The following is a 21,804-nucleotide window of genomic DNA, read 5'->3' as shown; positions in this document are numbered from 1 at the left end:
AATAGGTCTGACAGTGTAGCCCAGAGGTAGAAAGCCCCTGGGGTCCATCCCCAGTACCACAAAAACAAACAAAAATAAAGCAGGGTGTCACTGAGTTGCAAAGTGCTCACTAAGTAGCTGAGGCTGTCCATGAACCAAGATTCTCCTGTCTCAGCCTACCAAATCCTGGGATTATAAGCATGCTCCACCATGCCTGGCCCATTTCTAGTCTTTTAAGGAATTTCTGCAGTGATTTCCATAGCGGGTGCAGTAATTTACAATCCCATAGTGTATAAGAGTTCCTATTTTCCCATGTCTTTACCAGCATTTATTATTGTGTATATTTTTGATGACTGCTGTTCTAACTGGTGTTACATAAAATCTCAGTGTAGTTTTGATATACATTTCCCTGCTTGCTAAGAGAGAAAATAAAAAAAGAACAGAAGACCTCAAGAAAACGAGGAAAGAGACCAGTAGAGTAATGGAAGAGAATCGTGAGAGGGAGGAAAAAAAGGAAAGGAGAGGTATGGGAAAAGAAACAGACCAAATAATATTATGTGTATATACAGTGAATTTCAGTATCATGTACAATTACAATGTACCAGTAAATGATTAATAAAAACTAATTTTAAAAGATCACTCAAGTCAGCTTCTTTCCAAGCATCAAATGGCAAAAGCCCCAGCCTCAAACTTGACTTGAAAGTGCTGGGTGTTCAAACTCACTGGCACAAGTGTTGTCTGGCATGAGCATGTGGCCGCTGAGGCAGAAGCACTTGTAGCTGCCGTGTGTATTCACACATCTGTGCTGGCAAGGCCGGGGTTTCACTCCACACTCATTCACATCTGCAGGGCCAATTAAAAAACAGAGAAAAATTAACTGACGCGGGGAACATGTAGATGGGAGCACTAGATGCCGATCTTGGGAAAGACCATTGTGATGGCTCCCCTGGACCCCACCACTTTCTCACCTGCTTTCTCATTATAAAATTCCATTTGGAGGGATTGGAAAGGATGCGGAACAAGTGAAATGAAGTTTCTCCATTGGAAGGAAAGTAAATTGATATAAGCCTTTTGGAAAAATGGCAGAATCTACAGAAGTTGAACGCAGACATAACAATTCTATGGCCTAGCAAATTCCAGTCCTGGGTGTATGCCCAATGGAAATGTGGATTTGTGCTATCCCCCCAAAACTGCACTAAAATGATCACACTGGCACTATTGTTAATATCCCTGAACTGGAATTAATTAGAACAGTTCCTAACAAAAGGATTAACAATTTGCACAGTCATGCAATGCAATACTATATAGCGATGAACTTGAAGAGACTAAAATTCTAGGCAACAGTGGCTGAATCTCACAAATGTATCAGGTAGAAGAAGCTGGATACATACAAATAAACTATATGATCCCATTTTATCCTGTTTCTTTTTTTTTTCTTTTTTTGTTTTTGGTGGTACTGGGGTTCCTGGAAACCCTGGAAACCCTGGAAACCCTTCTTCCTCTGGGCTACACTCCCAGACCTATTTATATTTTCATTTGGAAACAGGGTCTCTTAAGCCAGCGTGGCTGGCTTCGAACCTGCGCGAACCTCCTGTCTCCGCCTCCCAAGCGCGGGGATTACAAGCGTGTGCCACCACGCCCGGCTATATGATCCCATTTTAGATAAAGTTAAAAATCAGATGCAACTTATCTGTGATGGTGAGGTCTATATATATATATATATATATATATATATATATATATATATATATTGCGGTACACTCAATATATGTACATATATTGTAGTACTGGAGATTGAACCCAGAGGCATTCTACCTCCAAGCTACACCCTCAGCCCTATTTTTATTCTTTATTTTGAAACAGTTTCACTAAGTTGTGGAAGGCCTCACTGCGTAGCTGAGGCTGGCCACGAACCTGCAATTTTTAATGGGGTGGAAATGACTGGATGGGGCATGAGAGGTCTTCTTGTGGGGAGGGTCTCTCAAATTTTCTTTTTGTGATACTGGGTATTGAATCCAGGGGCATTCTACTTCTGGAGTACCTATTTTCTATCCTAGCCCTTTTTTATTTTGAAACAGGGTCTTGATAAGTTGCTGAAGTTCTTACTAAGTTGCAGATGCTGGCCTCGAATCTGTGATTCTCCTGTCTCAGCTTTCCAGTACTGAGATTACAGGTGTGGACCACCACACCCAGCTCTTTGTTATTTGGGGTGGTTCCCAGGTGTCCCAATTATTTGGGCTTCCATCCTTCTAGAGAAAGCTCTGTTGGGAAGCTGTTGGCAGGGAGATTAGAGGACAACATTTAATCCCATGTGAAGATGTTCACAGGATGTTTCTGAGGATTAGAGAAGTTTACAAAGTTATATGTATAGATTGACCCCAAATTTGTAAAATAAAATAAAACAAATGTGTAAGGAAAAAATAAAAGCCTGGGAGGCTGTGCTTTAAATGCTAACCATGGTCGTCTTTAGGTAATAAGATTCAGTGTTTTTTTTCTCTGTGTTCTTCGCTGTCTTGTAAAATCATTAGGAATAAGTCACGTTTTATTAAAATAAAAGATGATGCAGAAGGAAAATAGATCATTAAAATGGATTATGGGTTCAAAAGCTCATCTTTTAAAAATGTGGTCATGTCTAGGGGCCTCCTATCTTCCCTCACTCCCCAAAGGAAGAAACAGAAAGGAGTAACAATGACATTCCCTGTAAGACAAAGGTGCAGCATTGCACTGGGCAAAGCATGCCCTCAAAACTAAGGATGGTCACCAGGCATGGTGGTGGGCGCTTGTAATCCCTGCGCTTGGGAGGCAGAGACAGGAGGATCGTGCAGGTTCGAAGCAAGTTGTGCTGGCTTAAGAGACCCTGTTTCCAAATAAAAATATAAAAATAGGTCTGGGAGTGTAGCCTGGAGATAGAAGGGTTTCCAGTACCACCAAAACAAAACCAAAACCAAAAACAAAAACACCTAATTTGCTTTTGTAAAGATCCTTCCAATGGGGATTTTCCAATACCTTACTTGGCTAGAAAGCTCAAACCCCCCTCTTTGTTGCCTTTCCCCTCTACTGCACCATCTCCCTGGCAGATCCCAATTTCTTCAAAAGTGGGAACTGGAAAATGTTGATTGGACATGATGGGAAACCCAGGAATACCCCATTCCTCGGCCCTAACTTAGGGGTGACTCACTCATCTCTTAGAAGGAGAATTTTTGGGCAAGACATCAGTTGAGGGCTGAAGCCTGTAACCACAAATGGCTATATGTGGACTTTGATCAGGCTGCTATGGGGAGAGAGACTGTGGGAGAAACACAGAAAACCCCCAAACTGGAGCCAACTGGAACATTCCCTCATGTTAATACTTTACTAAATCTTGAGAACTGGCATAAAAAATGTGGTCTGTATTCCAAATCTCTTGGGAAATCATCTTGGTACAGAATCCAAAATATATGGAAAAACAAGATTTCTGCTATCAAAGCTCTGGTAAGGAATGCAGCTGATGTTTCACTTCTCAGCATCTGATTCTTTGTTCTGTTTGGTTTGGTTTGGTTGTGTTTTAGTACTGGGGACTGAACACAGAGACTTTCTACCTCTGAGCTATACCCTAGACTTATTTTCTTTTTTTTATTTTGAAATAGGGTCTTGTTAAGTTGCCAAGACTGAATACATGATTCTTGACACATCCCTCTCAAGCAGTTGGATAGAGTTCTAAGAAGCACCTTTGGGGTTCTTTTCTTGAAGCTGGTGGCAGGCTGAGACAGGAGGATCACAGGTTGAGGCCAGCCTCAGCATCTTATTTAAGTCCTATTACAAATAAAAAACAACAACAACAAAAATTGGGCTGAGCGTAGCTTAGATGTAGCTGAGTTTTATCCCCAGTACCAAAAAAGTATCAGTTACAATAAAAAAGCACATCATTCAACCCAACAATTCTATTTTAGATATTTATTTTATAAAATACTCAAAAGTGCAGAGGTATGAGTAGAACGATGTTTGATTTATCACTGTTTGCAGTGATGCATAACTAAAGACAGCATATTTATAGTGGTTAAATAAAGCATCTGTTTCATAAATGATAAAAATATGCATGCTAGGGACTGATAGACAGCCTTCCTAAGTATGAGGTACCTCTGTATGTGCCAATAGGGAGAGATAACGATGAGAAATACTTGTTTCTAAGTATTTCTTTTTTTTTGGTGGTACTGGGGTTCCTGGAAGCCTTTCTACCTCCAGGCTACACTCCCAGACCTATTTTTTATATTTTTATTTGGGAACAGGGTCTCTTAAGCCAGCGCGGCTGGCTTCGAACCAGCGCCATCCTCCTGTTTCCGCCTCCCAAGTGCGGGGATTACAAGCGTGCACCACCACGCCCAGATGTTTTTAAGTATTTCTAAGCAAAGGACTTCGAGGATCGAGAACAAATGGTCAACTACATGAAATAAAAAGTGGAGACTCTCACTTATTAATTTATATCCTTTCCCATCATTGAATTTTTTTGGTACTAGAGATTAAATTCAGGAGCATTCTACCTTCAAACTATACCCCCAGCCCTTCTTATTTTTTATTTTGAAACAGGGCCTTGATAAGTTTCTGAGACTGACTTCCAATCCATAATCCTCCCTTTTCAGCCACCTAAGAACTGAGATTACTGGCATGTGCCACCAAGCCCAGCTCATCACTGCATTTTTAAAGTAAAAATGTTAAATAAAAATGAGCATGTTGACAAAACCATCTAAATATTTTTTACATTTATCAATGAGAGGAGTTTGATGGCAAATATTATCCTGAACCCACATTCATTTAAAGAGTCAACTGAATAACCTAAGAAATGCTGACAGTATATTTTGTCCCAGTCCCCCTTGCAAAGATCAAATTTGTCCTATGACCCTGGGTACTGACCTTGACTGCAGGTTTTGCCGGTGTATCCTGGAAGGCATCTACATTTGTTCGGTCCTACACACTCACCAAATTTGCATCTAGGTTCACAGGTAGCTGGCAAAAGAACAGAAGTGTTGACAGAGTGAAATGCATGGGTGAGTGAAATGCATGGGTGTTTATCTCAGTCGCCTTCGGCTTGGAAGACAACTCTTTGGGGATACATAGCAGATGACCAGCCTCCTCTCGAATCTGTTTTCACCTTTGACATGCTGGGCAGTTTTCCTTGAGAAAAGGCCACCCCTCACACCCACCATTCGGGGGGTGTGTGTGTGTCAATTTGTTGTGCTTATTTGCTCATCTATGTCATGTTTCAAGCTGTGTTCAAAGATATATAAAGCCGTCCAGACTACAACTGTGTGTGTGTGTGTGTGTGTGTGTGTGTGTGTGTGTGTGTGTTGCTAGAGATCAAATCTCCATGGGCATTCTACCTATGAACCATACTCCTAACCCTATTTTATTTTGAAATGGTCTTGCTAAATTGCTGAGGGTCTCACTAAGTTGCTGATAATGGCCTCGAACCTGTGATCCTCCTGTATCAGTCTCTGCAGTATTGGAACTGCAGGCTGGTGGCACCATGCTGGACTCAACACAAAACATTTCATAAAAGAAGAAAAATACCTGAGCCAGAAGAGACCCCAGAGGAACCCTGGCAAGAGCCAAGATCTCTCCCCTTTTCCCCATCTCTGGCATCTTTTCTTTTTTTTGCAGGTCTGAGGATGGAACCCAGGGGCATTCTACCTCTGAGCTATAGCCCCAGCCCTATTTTTATTCTTTATTTCAAAACAGGGTCTCATTGAGTTGTGAAGGGGCTCACTGAGTAGCTGAGGCTGGCCTCGAACCATGATCTTCCAGTCTCAGCCTCCCAAATGCTGGGATTACAAGTGCGGGCCACCATGCCCGGCTAAATGATTAATATTTTCTTCATGCTGTGCATTATCAGTCAAAGAGAATGACCTACACATTACAGACAGGGAGGTATCACCTCTAACCCTAAGGATGGAACTCAAAATATAATGATGATGACAAAGAAAGGGATGATATGACAAAGACAGGGGTTGTTTTTCATGTTATTCATCTCTGTGTCCTAGCACCAGACACAAAGTAATCACCCAATCAATCTTTGTTCAATGAATAAGTGGTAGGAGAAACGACACTGGCAGAATATTGTAACTGAGATGGAATAAAGAAAAAGATAGTCAAAGATGATGGCTAGTGTGAGTCTTGCTCTCTGAAAGGAAATGAGAAGAAAAAGCAGTAGATAGAAAAAAGAAAAAGGGGAAATTCTAAGAGAAGGAGAGAGGGAGAAAAATAATGAATGTGAGAGAAAGGTTTATCATGTATGGAGGGTTCTCCATGGCTGGTGGATCTAGTAGGAGCTCAGGAAATAGCCTCGGTATGAAAGAATCACCCAGCAATTGCCCATGAATGTAGCTGACTTCTCAGCCCCTCCATTCTCTGACTTTTAGTAGGTCCATTTCTAAACAAGCCCATTCCGTAAATGATCCCTTAACTATACACACTATTTTTTGTTAATGTCACCATTCTCGCAGTTACCTGAACTTGAAATCTCAGTAGTCTGTATTTTTCCTTATCCCCGAACCAACTGCGATAGCCTACTCCTTGTTTCTATCACCAAATTCATTCACTGAACAAATATTCATTGAACTAATGGAAACTGCATCACCCACAGACACTTGGATCATTAGGCCACACCTGTCTCCTCCCTTTCCCTTTCCATCCATGGTCTGTGATTGGTGGCTCAGTGCTGCAGAACACTAACAGCCTACTTCCATGATTCTTGACAGGACAAGCTCCCCTGGGGCACCTAACACCCCAGAGAGATTCTTGTGGTATCAAGAGGAAGCTAGTGTCTGCCTGCTTGCCTGACGCTCTCTCTCTCTCTCTCTCACTCTCTCTCTCTCTCTCTGCAGTACTGGAGATTGGACCCACAGAAAGTCTACCTCTGAACTGCTTATTTTTTATTTTGAAACATGGCCTCACAAAGTTACTGAGTGCCTTGCTAAGTTGCTGAGTCTGGTTTTGAACTTGCAATCCTCCTGTCTCAGCCTCCTCAGTACTGGGATTACAGGTGTATGCTACAATGTCCAGGTAGACTTCTCCTAAAACCTCATCCCTGTCTAGCTTCTCCTCCTGCTCTCTCACTCACCTATAGAGTTCTCCTAAGTGCAGCTTTCAAAGGGATATTTAAACAAGAATCCCCTTTACAGGCTCTGCTCCAGAGAAATCTGCCACCAGACACAACATTAAAGTGTCCAAAAGCATGGCTCTGACCATGGCGCATGTTGCATGGAGTCATCATGTAACTCTGGTGCCTCCTGAATAAAGGCCAGATGTGTGATCGGGTTAAACCCACTATAGTCCTCTTCCTCATATACTTTTCCAGGCTTAGTTAACACTGTTCCCTAGATGTAAGCAACTCTATGGCCAAATCCAGTTGTCTATTGTAGTCTAGACCTATACCTTTTGCTTTCTGCCTCTTTCTGCCTATTGTTACCCCTGCCTTGTGTACCCTTCCCACCGTCCAATCCTTCCCACCCTTCAAGGACCATTACTTTCAGAGTCCTTCACAGATTTCTCCAGTCATATGTGAACTCCGACCCAACTTTAAGAACAGAGAACTTGGGCAGGCCTCTCCTGGGTAATTGATCAATCGGTCTTATTAACAATCATCAGTGTTTCTCTTCCATAGTTCTGTGAGCATGTCTATATGCAAATATTTTTGAATAATGAATGAAGTAATGGGTGTAAAGCTTTTTTTTGTTGTTGTGGTGCTGGGGATGGAACCCAGGGGCTTTCTACTTCCACAATACACCCCCAGACCTATTTTTCATTCTTTATTTTGAAACAGGGTCTCACTAAGTTGTAAAGGGTCTCACTAAATAGCTGAGGCTGTCCTCAAACCCAGATTCTCCTGTCTCAGACTCCAAGTACTGGGATTATAAGTGTGCGCCACCATGCGCAACTGGGGTATAAAGCTTGCAACAGGGAAACATGTTAAGGAACTGAACAAATCATAATTGAGAAGATAGGAAAAAATGCTTCCCCAGTAAGTTTTTTCCACAGTTAGAAAAAAAGGAATAGACTTTAATTTCTTCTTGTTATGGGTATGTGCTTGATGATGCAGCATTAAGTTCAGATGTTAGAAAAAGAAATCTTTTATTTCTTTAAGCCCTGAAGATCTCTGATCATTCCCCAGAAACTGATTTCTGATGTGATCTAGACAGGAAAGCCCAGGAAAAATGCCAAATAGCACATAGGAGAAATGATGAATAATATCCTTGCTCTAAGGTCAAAGCTTCAAAAAGATGTTTTCAATTTACGGTCACTTTGAATCTTGTGACTTAAACAGCCGATGTGCAACGGCAAAAGGAAATTTAACTTGTGTCCCAAGTGGCCAGAGATTGAAGTGTGCTTTCCACAAAGAAAAACTCTCTTCAATTCTCCCCCATAGCTCCTCCATCTGCAACTTTTCATTAGGGATTTGTTCATGGACAACTCTTTATTCGCTCTCTCTAAAGTGACAAACATTTAAGGTTAATGATACGGAGTTCATCAGACCCTCTACTGGAAGCAGAGCCTGTCAGGGCAGAGGCCAAGAGCTCCATCCTGGAGAGAGAGAGAGAGAGAGAGAGAGAGAGAGAGAGAGAGAGAGAGAGAGAGAGAGAGAGAGAGAGAGAGAGAGAGAGAAGAAGAAGAAGAAGAAGAAGAAGAAGAAGAAGAAGAAGGAGGAGGAGGAGGAGGAGGAGGAGGAGGAGGAGGAGGAGGAGGAGGGGGAGGAGGAGGAGGAGGAGGAGGAGAAGAAGAAGAAGAGGAAGAGGAAGAGGAAGAGGAAGGAGAAGAAGAAACGAAGTATGACTGAATGGATGGAGGAGAAGACCTGGCAAACTGGGACCTGTGCTTCTCTTTACTGTGAAGCCCACACTCTGGCTTAGAAATCAGAAATCTGGCCGTCAGTCAGGTATGGTGACACATGCCTATAATCCCAGTACTTGAAAGGCAGAGACAGGAGGATGACATGTTGGAGGCCAGACTCAGCAACTTACCAAGACCTTGTTTCAAAAAGTACAATAAAAGACGGGCGTGGTGGCGCACGCTTATAATCCCAGCACTTGGGAAGCTGAGACAGGAGGATCGCACAGGTTCAAAGCCAGCCTCAGCTACTTAGTAAGGCTCTCAGCAACTTAGTGAGACCCTGTTTCTAAATAAAGTATAAAATATGTCTGGGAGTATAGCCTGGAGGTAGAAAGCCTCTGGGTTCTACCCCCAGTACCACCAAAAAATAAAATAAAATAAAATAAAATGGGCTTGAGGTGTAGCTTGGAGGTAGAATGACCCCCGAGTTCAATCCAAAGTATCAAAATAACAAAAATGACAACAAAAGAAACCCAGCCATCAAGGACTAAGTAGCCTAGTTATTTTGTTATTTCAGTTCTTGAAGGAACACATGAAAACTGATTAAAATATGATACAGATTTTGAGATATAAAAATCATTGCAATCTAGCCGGGCGTGATGGCACACGCTTGTAATCCCAGCATTCAGGAGGCTGAGACAGAAGGATGGAGGTTTGCAGACAGCCTCAGCTATTTAGCAAAGCCCTTCACAACTCAGTGAGACCCTGTTTCAAAAATAAAAAGACTCGCCAGGCATGGTGGTGCACGCTTGTAATCCCCGCGCTTGGGAGGTGGAGACAGGAGGATCACGCAGGTTCGAAGCCAGCCGTTCTGGCTTAAGAGACCCTGTTTATAAATAAAAATATAAAAAATAGGTCTGGGAGTATAGCCCAGAGGTAGAAGGGGTTCCAGAAACCCCAGTACCTCCCCAAGAAATAATAAAAAAAGAAAAGACTAAAAAATAGGGCTGGGATGGAATCCAGGATACAGTGGCCCTGGGTTCCATCTCCAGTACCGCAAAAACAAAAAACAAACAAACAAACAAAAAAAACCCAACCCCCCCATAAAACAAAAACATTGTAATTTAAAACCAAGATATGTAACTGGGGTAGCAGAGGTACTGTTTGTCACCTCTTGCAAAGTTTGTATACTGAATGTTCAGCCTGAATCCTCTGCCCTTGATCTTTCCTGTGCCTGTTGTATATAGTCCACAAAAGCATTTGAGAATGTGATTGGCTGTGTCCACTGAGGCCAAACTGCTCTGATCCAGTTAAAGACTAGACCTTCCAGAAAGCCAGAGCATACCCTTATTATTCAGCAGTGACATGCTCGATCTTACAAGTTTTATGGCAGTAGGTGCTGAGGTGTGACTTGTAAGAGAGATTCCAAATCATGTGTTTCGCATGTTTTTTTTTTCCCGTTCCACCCAGCTGACTTCAAATAAAATTGTGTTATGTTGTGTCTAGAAAAAGAATAAAGCCACACAATTTTCCCATTACCTGGTACTTTTTTTTTTCTTCTTGTGGTATTAGGGATTAGGCTCAGGGACATTCTGCCTCCAAGCTACACCCCCTGCTCTATTTTATTTTTAATAGTTATTTATTTATTTAGTACTGGGGATTGAACCCAGGGGCATTTTACCTTTGAGCTCCAACTCCGGTCCTATTTTACTTTTTATTTGGACACAGGGTCTCACTAAATTGCAGAGGACCTCACTAAGTTGTTGAGGCTGGCTGTGAAACTGGGATCCTTCTATCTCCGTTTTCCAAGTACTGGAATTACCAGCATGCATCATCATGCTTGGCTCTTATTTTTTATTTTGAAACAAATTCTTAATAAGCTGCTGAAAGTCTCACTAAATTGCTGAGGCTGGCCAAGTACTTGGATTACAGGTATATACCACCATGCCAGGCTCACCTGGTACTTAAATGGACAGAAGTCTGTGATGAGAGTCAATAGCCCTTTCTAAATCAATGGGAATTTCCAAGGTATTTTCTGTATGCCAGATAATAAGCATATCTCTTTTAATGCTTACTGTCTGTACCTGTTGAGGTAGGCACTACTTTTTCCAAGTTGCAGAGGAGGAAATAGATCTTGGTGAGCTAACCTAGCTTGTCCAAGGCCACTTGTGTCAGTGTAGATTCTGATGTCCTTGATCATGACACCATGAAGCCAATCAGGGTGAGGATCCAGTCACCCTTTGAATTGACACAGATTCCATGGATATGTTCTAACTTTCTTTATCTGAGTACATTGTGATGATCTTCATTATTTTAGCATCTTCATGATTTTACCATCTGATCACATGGGGACCAGGATGGCTGAAGGTTTTATGTAGAATGTGTGGAGACAGTATTATTGTCTTAACTGTTTTGTGGATTTTCGATATGATTGAATTCTGCCATCACCTATAATCCATGCATATATTTTTGGACCAGGTAGAAAGGAGGAGTCTGGGACAGGGACAGACTAATAAATAGAAGGTAGAATCATTATTCCTAAAATCAGCTAATATTTTAATGCTTTTATGAAATACACAGTCATGTTATTGTCCTTTTCAATAGATAAAGGACTAGGGTTCCAGCATTTGCCAATTTTTGAAGTTACAGGCACAGTGAGACCAGATTGCTAGTCCCTGTTCTGATATTTAGGAGGAATTATACACTGTGTTAGTCATTTCAAGAAGTAAAAGACAAAAAATACAAAAGACAAAACCCAGTGAAACTCCATGCTTATCTCTGTCCTTTTCAACCCTCTTGAAACTATCAGAGGCTTTTCTCAAATATATCAGCTGAGAAACAATGTCCAAGGTGAATTATGATTCCTTAGTTTTCAATTTATGTAAAAGAATCAGAAAAATACTTAAAATTTTTGCATATATACCTGTGTTCCCTGTAATCATTTAGAGATTGTCTTTATGCATTTGAAAAATATGAGTAGCAAAACTATTCTGGCTAGAGACTATTGGTTGGGTGATTAATAATTAAAATGTGTATTTTATTAAATATCAGAAAAAACAATTGGAAAAAAAGAATTAATTGATCTCATTTTGCACATCTTAGTTTCTCTAAATTAATAAAAACAGAAACAGACAACCTAGTTATACTTACTAATAACAAAAAGAATTGAAAAGACAGTCTCCTAAAATAAATATGTCTAGTGTGATGGGCTTGGCCACATTTGAGATAAAAGGAAACCTCAGTGATCCTAAAACCCTTGGGTTTTGGTGTTTATCTAGGTCCCTACCCTGGGGAAATCACTGGCAATTTGTGACAACTTATGGTGTCACAAATAGAGGACTTCCGGGAAGATGGCGACCGAGAAAAGCGGGGCTTAAGAGTCCCGCTAACAACCAATCTCCATTACCACAAAAAGAGCGCCTTTCATAGCCAGAAAACACCATCACCAGAAAAGCAAAAAAAAAACCACCAGGCTCTAGAGAGAAAGCGGACTGAGAACAGAGCTCAGGGCCACAGAGGAGACACACGAGCCCGAGGACGCGGCAGCAGCGCCATACTGCCGGCGGCAGCGGCGAACTCAACGGACGGCTACAGCAAGCCAGGTGAGCCGCTGCGGAACAGCCAGGCGGGATCCTTCGGCGCAGACAGCATTTAAAGCTCCCAGTGGCTGAGCTCAGCACACGCTGCAGGGATTCAGAGTGGAAATCAAAACCAGAGAAGAAAAAATACGCCAGCCTCATGGCCGAGGGCGTGGCAGAGGCGCCATATTGCCACCGGCGGCGGCAGCAGCAGTGAATTCACCGAGTCCAGTACAGCTACATCTGCGTACTCAAGAACAGTGAGTCAAATTGCGGGCCACAGAGGAGAAATCGCAGTATTGGGCCTCCTGGGACTTGACCCAGTGAGGGAGTGGTGGTGGCAGAGATATCACACCATAGGAGAACGTGCAACCTGGCACCCCCCATAGTTTAAAGCAGCCTCTATCGACTCCCTGGGTCGGAGACTCTGTGATACAACCCAGTAAAGGAGTAGTGGGGTCTGAGATAATACAGACTCGAGATCCAGAGCACCTTAAGTGAAGCCATAGGGACCCAAGGGAAGAACCCAGAGAAGGCACAAACCTCCGAAATCATGGGAAAGAGGAATAACACTGGAGTAATGAATGTGCACAACCCCACAACATCAGAACCTGATAAAACAGAAAATCAGAGATTTCTAGAAGATCAAATCAGGAAAATAACTGTAGAAATAATAGAGGTGCTTCGAAAAGAACTCAGAGAGAGCCAAAAAGAGATAAAGGATGCAATTAATGAAGTAAAGGCCTCAATTCAAAGCACAAACAACCGATTAGACCACATAGAGAACAGAATCTCGCTCTTAGAAGATGAGCAATCCAAAAATGAATGCATAGTTTCTAATCTAGAAAAAAATATCCAACAGCAGGAATCTGACATTGAAGAAATATGGGCCCATCTTAAGAGAGCTAACCTAAGAATAATTGGAATAGAGGAGGGAAAAGAAAGTGATACCAAAGGGATCAACAATCTCTTCAAGGAAGTAATAGCAGAAAATTTTCCAAATATAGAGCAAGAGGTTGATACACAGATCCAGGAAACTTATAGAACTCCCTTTAGACAGGATCGGAGAAGAGGATCCCCACGCCATATAATTGTCAAAATGACCAATGTGGAAGCCAAGCAGAGAATCTTAAAGGCAACAAAAACAAAGGGCCAACTGACATTCAGAGGCAAACCAATTAGAATCACTCCAGACTTCCCAAACCAAGTCATGAGAGCCAGAAGGGCTTGGAGTAACATATTCCAAACTCTGAAAGAAAACAACTTCCAGCCAAAAATTTCCTATCCAGCAAAACTTTCTATCAAATTAGATGGAGAAATAAGAAGCTTCCATGACAAACAGAAACTGAAGGAATTTATGTCTTCAAAACCAGCGCTAGAGAAAATACTCAAAGAGATTAACTACAAAGAAGAAATAGGTAACACTCACCAGAACCAGAGAAACAAGAGTTTCCATCCAACAGACAACTAAGATTGGTTATCTGTGGAGATTCATTATTTATGTTAGTCTTTTACCTATCTCTAAGTTGTATTGTTTGCCTTTATTGTTGTTAATTTTTAGGATTTCTAGTTGGAATATTAATATACCTTCAGATATAGCATTTGGAAATATTTTATCCAATTCTATTAGTAACTTTTAACTCTGTTTACATTGTCTTTGGATATACAATATTTTCTTTTATTTTTTAGGGAGTTTGTATATTCTTCTGTTGCCTGTGCCATTGAAATCATATCCAAGAAATCACTGCCAATTTCAATGTTGTGAGGTTTTATGACCCAGATTTTCTCCTAAAAGTTTATAGTCTTAAGATTTATATTTAGGTCTTTTATCTATTTTGAGTTAATACTTGTATATGGGATTAGGTAAAGGTCCAATTTTATTCTTTTCCATGTAATTATTATTTTTCAACAATATTTAGTTAAAAGATTATTATTTCCACCACCAAATGTTCATGGAAACCTTGTCAAAAATAACTTGACAATATAGGGAAGAATTTAGCTCTAGGCTTGTATTTAACTCCAATGGTCTATATATATGCCTTTAGAACAGTACTACACTGTTTCAATTATTGTAGCTTTATATGGTTTGAAATCAGAAAATATATATCTGCTAGCTTTGTTCTTTTTCAAGATCGTTTTGGGTATCTAGAATTCATATTCCATATTAGGATAGATTTTTTTCTGAAAAATAAATATATAAATATATGATAGTTTCACTTAAGAAAAAACAGAAAAAATATGCTCTAGTAAGAAAGAAAGCAAAAAGAAATATTGAAATGCTATCTTTAAATCATTAAACACTTGGTATCAGACAAATGAAACTGTTATGTGAGATTATCATTTTTAATTTTGGATAAATTGCTATAATACTAGACGTCAACCACTAAGCCAAGCATGGGAAGGAGGGATGGGGAGAGAATGGGGTGGGGATCGGGTGGGGGCTGACTGGGCGATGTGTGCATGTATGTCTACAAAAGTTTGTATCCCACTATGATGTATGAATACAGTGCACCAATAAAATAAAATAAAAAAAAAACAAATAGAAAAAGCCTAAAAATCTTGCCCAAGTACAGGGTGGTCTGAGTTTTTACAAAATTTACCTTCGCAGACTCCCTTGCTGGTCCTTCTCCAACCATAGCAGCAGGCCAACTTAGTTCCATACTGACAGACCCCAGGCTGGCGTGCCAATGCCGACAACCCTTGCTCCCTTGGGCTGCAGACAAAAACACACACACACACACACACACGCACATTAGTACTGAAAACTCAGAAGGGGTAACAGAAACTCTTTCCTGCTTCTGAAGGAACTGGAGAAATAACAAAGACCTGGTTAATTTCAACAGACCTGAGGTAAGTGCTACATTCCACTGTGAAAACCTAAATTTGGGGGCTGGCCACCTCTGCTACCATCTCTTTGCCAGACTTTCTCAAGAGTTTTGTCTGTTTCTTTCTTCTTCAAGGTTAAAAGAATTGGGACACATAACCTGTAAGACTAAGGCACATGAAAGTGAGCAAAAATTTATACTTTAGGATTTGCTTGAATGCCAGATGTCAAATCTGTTCATTGTGGGCACAGTGGCTACCGGGTTCTGTGCCCGTTTCAGCACTGAGTGTTAAAGTGACTCACTGGCTGTGTGGCTTGAGGCCAGATGAGAGTTCTGTACTTTTAACTTATTGGTCACCTGGGAACCATTGAACAGACTGGAATTACTGCACACTACGGACAGTTAAGAGCTACAGATTTTTTTTTTGCCAAGCCCTCTCATGTTACAGAGGAGGAAACTCCAGCCCAATGAAATGAAGTCAGAGCCCCACTAGAGCCAGGTGTTGGATTCTCCAGCCCAGAGCTCATTCTCATTCCACATGACCTCTTGGAAACACAATTTGCTAAACTCTTTAACTATGGTGCAGGAGGCAGCAATCCCTTACCATAAAGGGCCAGATGGTCAATATTTTAGGTGTTACATGCTATGAGATCTCTGTCCATGCAAAAAAAGTAGCCATAGGGAATACTATACCGAGGAGCACGACTGTTTCAATAAAACTTTATTTATGGACACTACAATTAGAATTTAAGACAGTTTATATGTGACATGACAGTTTTTTAAATTCATCATCAACCATTTAAAAATGTAAACACTAGCTGGGTGTGGTGGCGCACGCTTGTAATCTCCGCACTTGGGAGGTGGAGACAGGAGGATTGCACAGGTTCAAAGCCAGCCACGCTGGCTTAAGAGACCCTGTTCCCAAATAAAAAATATAAAATAGGTCTGGGAGTGTAGCCCAGAGGTAGAAGGGTTCCATCCCCAGTACCACCAAAAAAAAAAAAAAAAATGTAAAAACCAATTTTAGTTCACAGGTCATGTAAAAATGGTGCTACCCACCTGGGTCTGCAGGTTGTAGCTTGCTGGCTCCTGATCTAGAGGTCTAAAAGAAAGAGCCCCCTATCCTCCAGCAAATCTCCTAAGTAGTCCAGCCAGGAGGAATTTGCTTGCAAGTCTAGGCATTAGGCAGGGTTGCCATCAGACTAAAAGACAAAACTTGCTTTATATATTTTGTGGAGGGTTAGATTTGGTATTCTCTGCACATATTAAATACATTATAAAAGTGTTTTCTGTGCTCTTTAACAGACAAGGAATGCATATTTTCCCCTGTGCTTTATGCTGCAGAACTGAATTTTATGCTATTTAATAATGTCTTAGTCAAGGTCACACAGTTTAACAACCTTGGAGGTTTCTCTTTTTGTCAATCTCTCCTACAGACCTAGTTTCTCAGGTAAGAGATACAATGATATGGTTTGGGCCATTTTGTTAACTGAGAACGCAAATTGATAGGGTGAGTTTATTATTTGCTTTTTGTGGTTAGATATTTTATTGGTACACTATAGTCTCACATCATAATGTGGATCATATTGACCATGGCATATATTCACACAGTACTTGGTGCTCCCCACCTCTCCATTTTCCTCCCTCTTAATACTGAGTGTCCAGGTTAACAATGTTATATTCACATGTATACACAGTCACAGGTAGCATTGCCATTAATGAACCTCAGCCTTCTTCCTTCCCTACCCTTCCTCCTTGGCTCCACTGAGGATTTCTCCCATTACCTGGAGTCCCTCTGGGATCCCCAGTGCTCCCTAGCTTGAGCATATTAGAGAAAACATAGGTCCCTTCTCCTGTGCTTGGAATCTCACTTAACATAATGGTCTCCAGGGTCTTTCCATCTACTTATAAATGACATAATTCTGTTCTTCTTTATTGCTGAGTAGAATTCTATTGTGTGTATTTCCCAAATTTTGTAATTTATTCATCTGTTGATGGATACCTAGGTTGGAGGGAGCTTTTTATGCTTATAAATGGGATTCCTATATCATTCACTCAACCATTTAGAACATGAGTTCTCAACTTGTACATAACTGATATTTTGGGGCTAGATAATTCCTTGCTGTTGGGGGCTGCCCTATGCATTGTGGGATACCTAGTGTCCTATCTATAGAGGTCTATAGCACACATCCCTCCAATTGTACCAATCAAAAAAGTCTCCAGACATTGCCAAGGATCCCCCTGAAAGGCAAATTTGTATTCCAGTAGGTACCATGACTAAAGCAAAACATTTATTTTATTTTGAATTATTTTAATTTTATCTTTTGTATGTGGTACTGTGAATTGAGCCCAGGGACATTCTCCCACTGACTTAGGCAAATGGAGCGCAGTGATGAAGAGCTGGTCTTTGATCTCAGACTGTTCACAGTCTGTTGTGAACAGATGCACTACAGTTTAGGACAGCATAATATGTATCATTATAATGCTCTGATAAAACTTCTTTTTATGGTACTGGGGATGGAACCCAGGCGCATTCTACCTCCGAGCTACACCTCCAGCCATATTTTTTAGTCTTTATTTTGAAACCTGGTCTCACTGAGTTGTGAAGGGCCTCACTTAAGTAGTAGTTGAGGCTGTCCTTGAACCGAGATCCTCCTGTCTCAGCCTCCCAAATGCTGGGATTACAAGCGTGCACCACCATGACTGGTCTTTTTTTTTTTTAGTGCTGGAGAATTAAATACAAGGCTTTGTGCCATGCTAGGTAAGGGCTCTACCACTGAGCTACATCCCCAGCCCTGATAAAGATCTTTGGTTGAGACATAGCAATCTGTACATTACTAACAATTCTACAAGGAAAACCACAATCTTGACCCCAAATCTGTACCTAACTAACAATGTCCAAAGATCAACCCATGAACTTACTGAACATGAAGTGTGCTGAATAAATAAGGGCTTTTCCAAGCTGGGTGTGGTGGCACATGTGTATAATCCCAGTACTTGGGAGGCTGAGACGAGGATCACAAGTTCAAGGCCAGACACAACAATTTAGCAAGTTCCTCAACAACTTATCAAAATCCTGTTTCAGAACAAAAAAAATAAAAAAAAAGGGTTGATGGTGTAGCCTGGAGGCAGAACACCCTTGGGTTCAATCTCCACTATCATACAAAATAGTGCTAGATCCAACACAATAATGTCCTTATGAATTTTTATATTTTATCACTTTAAAACATTGACACAAAACTTACATAATATAATATAGTATTCTCACTATGTTATGCACTCATCACTACTGTTTAGTTACAAAACACTCTGTCATCCCAACAAAACACAGTTCATCTCAACTCCTTTTCCCCTCCATATCTTGGTAACTGCAAATCTACTTTTAGTCTCTGGATTTGCCTATTCTGGACTTTTCGATTGTTTCCAACCTTGTCTGTTAGAAATGTTGCTTTAAGCATTGGGTGTCCAGTATATGAGAAGTAGATCTAGGAAGAGGATGGTCCATAAAGGAATGTTGAGAAGCTGTTTAACATGGTGGTTAGAACTATGATTTGTTATGGTTTGGATTAGGATGTCCCTTTAGAAGTCCTGGTGATAAGTCAGCCCTGTTGAAGGTGGGGCTTGGTTGCTGAAGAGAGGTACCTGGGGGTGTGGCTGTGAGGAATATATATATATATATATATATATATATATATATATATATATATATATATTCCTTCCTTTCTTTGTTCTCTCTCCCTTGCTTCTTGCTTCTGTGGTATGAAGGCGGAGCCCTTGTGCTCTCTCTCTCTGCTTCCAGCTGCTGCTATGTCCTGAGCCCTACAGACTTCACCTGGCCTAATATGGATTGAACCCATGAAATTTCCAGAACTATAAGTAAATAAGTCTTTGTTCCTCTAAGTTGTGTCATCAGGTGTTTTGGGTCACAGCAATGAGAGTTCTGACTGAAACAGTTTCCTTCCTGGGTTTGAATTCTGGCCCTATATCTATTACCTCTGTGACCTTCTGCAAGAAACCTCGCTTTTCCAGGCATCGGCCAACTCTTTTCTAAAACGGGGATAGCAACAGTATTTACCTTAAGGGATTTGTGCTAACAAAATTATTTTATATGTATAAAGGGTTTTGAACACTGACTAACCCAGGAAATGCTACACAATTGATTACTTTTATTAGTACAAATAATGGGATTAATATCAGATGTGTTGACCTTCAGAAGAGAGCCATGTTTCCTACAAAAGGACGTACTTTAGTTTCCCTGCCATGTTCTGTCACAGGTGGGAGTACCCAGTGGGAATTATGACCTCGCTTTAATGTGGTGATAAATTTCCAAGACCTCTTGTTCAGTCATGCTCCTTACAGTTGGAAGTCTCAAGGTATGTTCTCATAGCTGCCCTGGTTTCCATGTGATTTTTAATATATTTGTAGAAACAAATTTTCACCATGAGGGGAGATTATCACAGGATTTCACCTTAAAGAGACAGACCTCATCCCACCACTTGGGAGGCTGAAACAGAAGGATGGTAGGTTTGAGACAAGCTGCAGCAACTTAGTGAGACCCTCAATAACTTACAGAGACCCTATTTCAAAATAAAAAAAATAAACTAGGGATGGGGTGTAGCTCAGAGGTAGAGTATCCCTGGGTTCAGTCCCCAGTACTGAAATGAAAAGAAGGGAAATAAAAGAAAGCAAACTTAGATATCATCCAACTACAACATATCAATTTTTTGGTGGTACTGGGGTTCCTGGAAGCCCTTCTACCTCCGGGCTACACTCCCAGACCTATTTTATATTTTTGAAACAGGGTCTCTTATGCCAGCACAGCTGGCTTTCGAACCTGCGCGATCCTCCTGTCTCCGCCTCCCAAGCGCGGGGATTACAAGCGTGCGCCACCACGCTGGGCTACAACATATCATTTTACACATGAAGAAGATAAGGCCAAGAAAGACTATTTAGTATTAGAAGCTAGAGGGGAACACGTTTCACCCATCCATCTATTCATCTGTCTCCCCCAAATATATTGGGTAATCACACATGACAAGTACAGTATTTGCCATGGAGACTAATGAAGATGTATGAGAACAGCCCCTGCCAGCAAAGAATGTGTATTCAAGGGACAAAGATGGGTAATTAAACAGGTAACTCTACTCCAACATATGAACCCTGCCGAAGGGGTGAGTTTTGCAGAAGCTAGGGGAAGATGCAGGCATTTTGAGGTTGGGATGAGTGGGTGAAGGATTTTCTGCAGGAAATAGGGTCCAATACAATCTCTGGCAACTGAGATTATGGTACTTATCCAAGTGATATGGGAGGAGACTATGGTGGGGAAGATGTTCCAGGTGGAGAAAGCAGCTTTGTCAAGGATGTAGCTACTAAGAACACAAGGAGTCAGTAGACAATGGTATGTGTTTGGAGCAGGGAAGTAAGAGGGGAATAGGGGAATGGTGGGATGGGAGGGACAGGAAGATAAATAGGAGCCAGAAAGAAAAAGACCTGTGTCTATGGGAAATAATCTGTCCAATATTTTTTTGATACTGGAAATTGAACCTAGGGGCATTCTACCTCTGAGCAACAACCTCAGGTCCCAATTTTTTAAAAAAATATTTTATTGGTGCATTGTAGTCACACATTTAATGGGGTACAGAGGAAGATGGGAGGGAGAAAGAGGGAAATTCCCAGCCCCCCTTTTTTGTGGTGCTGGGGATTGAACCCAGGGGTCATTCGACATCCAAGCCACACCCCCAGCCCTAGTTTTTATTATTTATTTTAAAACAAAGTCTCACAAAGTTGAGGAGGACCTCACTAAGTAGCTGAGGCCTGCTGAGAACCTGCAATCCTCTTGTCTCAGCTTCCTAAGTAGTGATTACAAGTGTGTGCCAGCATGCCAGGCTCCTAGGCCCCTGTTTTTTTTTTTAATTTGAAACAAGGTCTCCCTAATTTACTAAGAGTCTTATCTTACTAAGTTGCTGAGGTTGGCCTCAAACCTGGGATCTCCTGTCTCTGCCTCCCAAATACTGTGATTACAAGCGTGTACCCGCACACCAAACCATTTTGTCCGTTCTTAAGGTTCAGGAGAGATGCAGAATGATTTAAGGAAGTGGGATACCCCAAGAATTTGGCCACACACACCTTAGCCTTTATAAAAGCAGGGTGAGCTCATAAACTTCAACAAGATTTCTGAAATGGTTTGATATAAAATTGCACAAAAACAAATGGAAATTTGTTGAAATATGATCCTTTAAAAAAAGCCTAATTAGAAATCAGCCCAGAGTCTTTGGTACAGGTGGCCCAAGTTATTTCATATGTACTGGTCAAAGTCAATTACTTTGAATTGCAAAGAATATGGCCTGGGGTTAACTAACAGAAGAAAGTTACCAAAATATGAAATTCATATACTGTTTGCATATTACACAGTTCTCCAGAGAAATCCTTTCTCCAGAGTGTTATTGCTTTCACATGCCTGCTTTCAGGTGAAAAGGTGAAACCAAGAAATCTGAGGTGTAGTAATTTCTCCCATGTCCTCATTTTTGAAGGTGTTCAAAGTATCACTTATAAAGCTCTCCAAAATGTTAATGATTAACACTTGGGCCATCAAAAAACTTGTGAATAAAGTTACGTTTTCTTAT

The 21,804-nt window shown here is 41.0% G+C and overlaps 1 protein-coding gene across 3 annotated transcripts in view; it reads right to left on the bottom strand.

Moving 5' to 3' along the window:
- Positions 1–21,804, bottom strand: part of EGFL6 (EGF like domain multiple 6) — a gene marked incomplete at both ends in the record, with an annotated part of 69,109 nt that overhangs the window by 33,177 nt on the left and 14,128 nt on the right. For 2 of the 3 annotated variants that reach the window (XM_080718358.1, XM_080718359.1), the window contains 3 exons: positions 703–822; positions 4,867–4,959; positions 14,957–15,069. In XM_080718358.1, coding sequence (XP_080574484.1) covers positions 703–822; positions 4,867–4,959; positions 14,957–15,069 — 326 coding nt within the window. The remainder of the gene's footprint in view (positions 1–702; positions 823–4,866; positions 4,960–14,956; positions 15,070–21,804) is intronic. The other variant, XM_080718360.1, reaches the window with a different exon arrangement.

Source organism: Muscardinus avellanarius (genome assembly GCF_963383645.1).
Source record: "Muscardinus avellanarius genome assembly, chromosome: X".
NCBI lineage: Eukaryota > Metazoa > Chordata > Mammalia > Rodentia > Gliridae > Muscardinus > Muscardinus avellanarius.
This window is presented reverse-complemented; position numbering and strand designations above follow the sequence as displayed.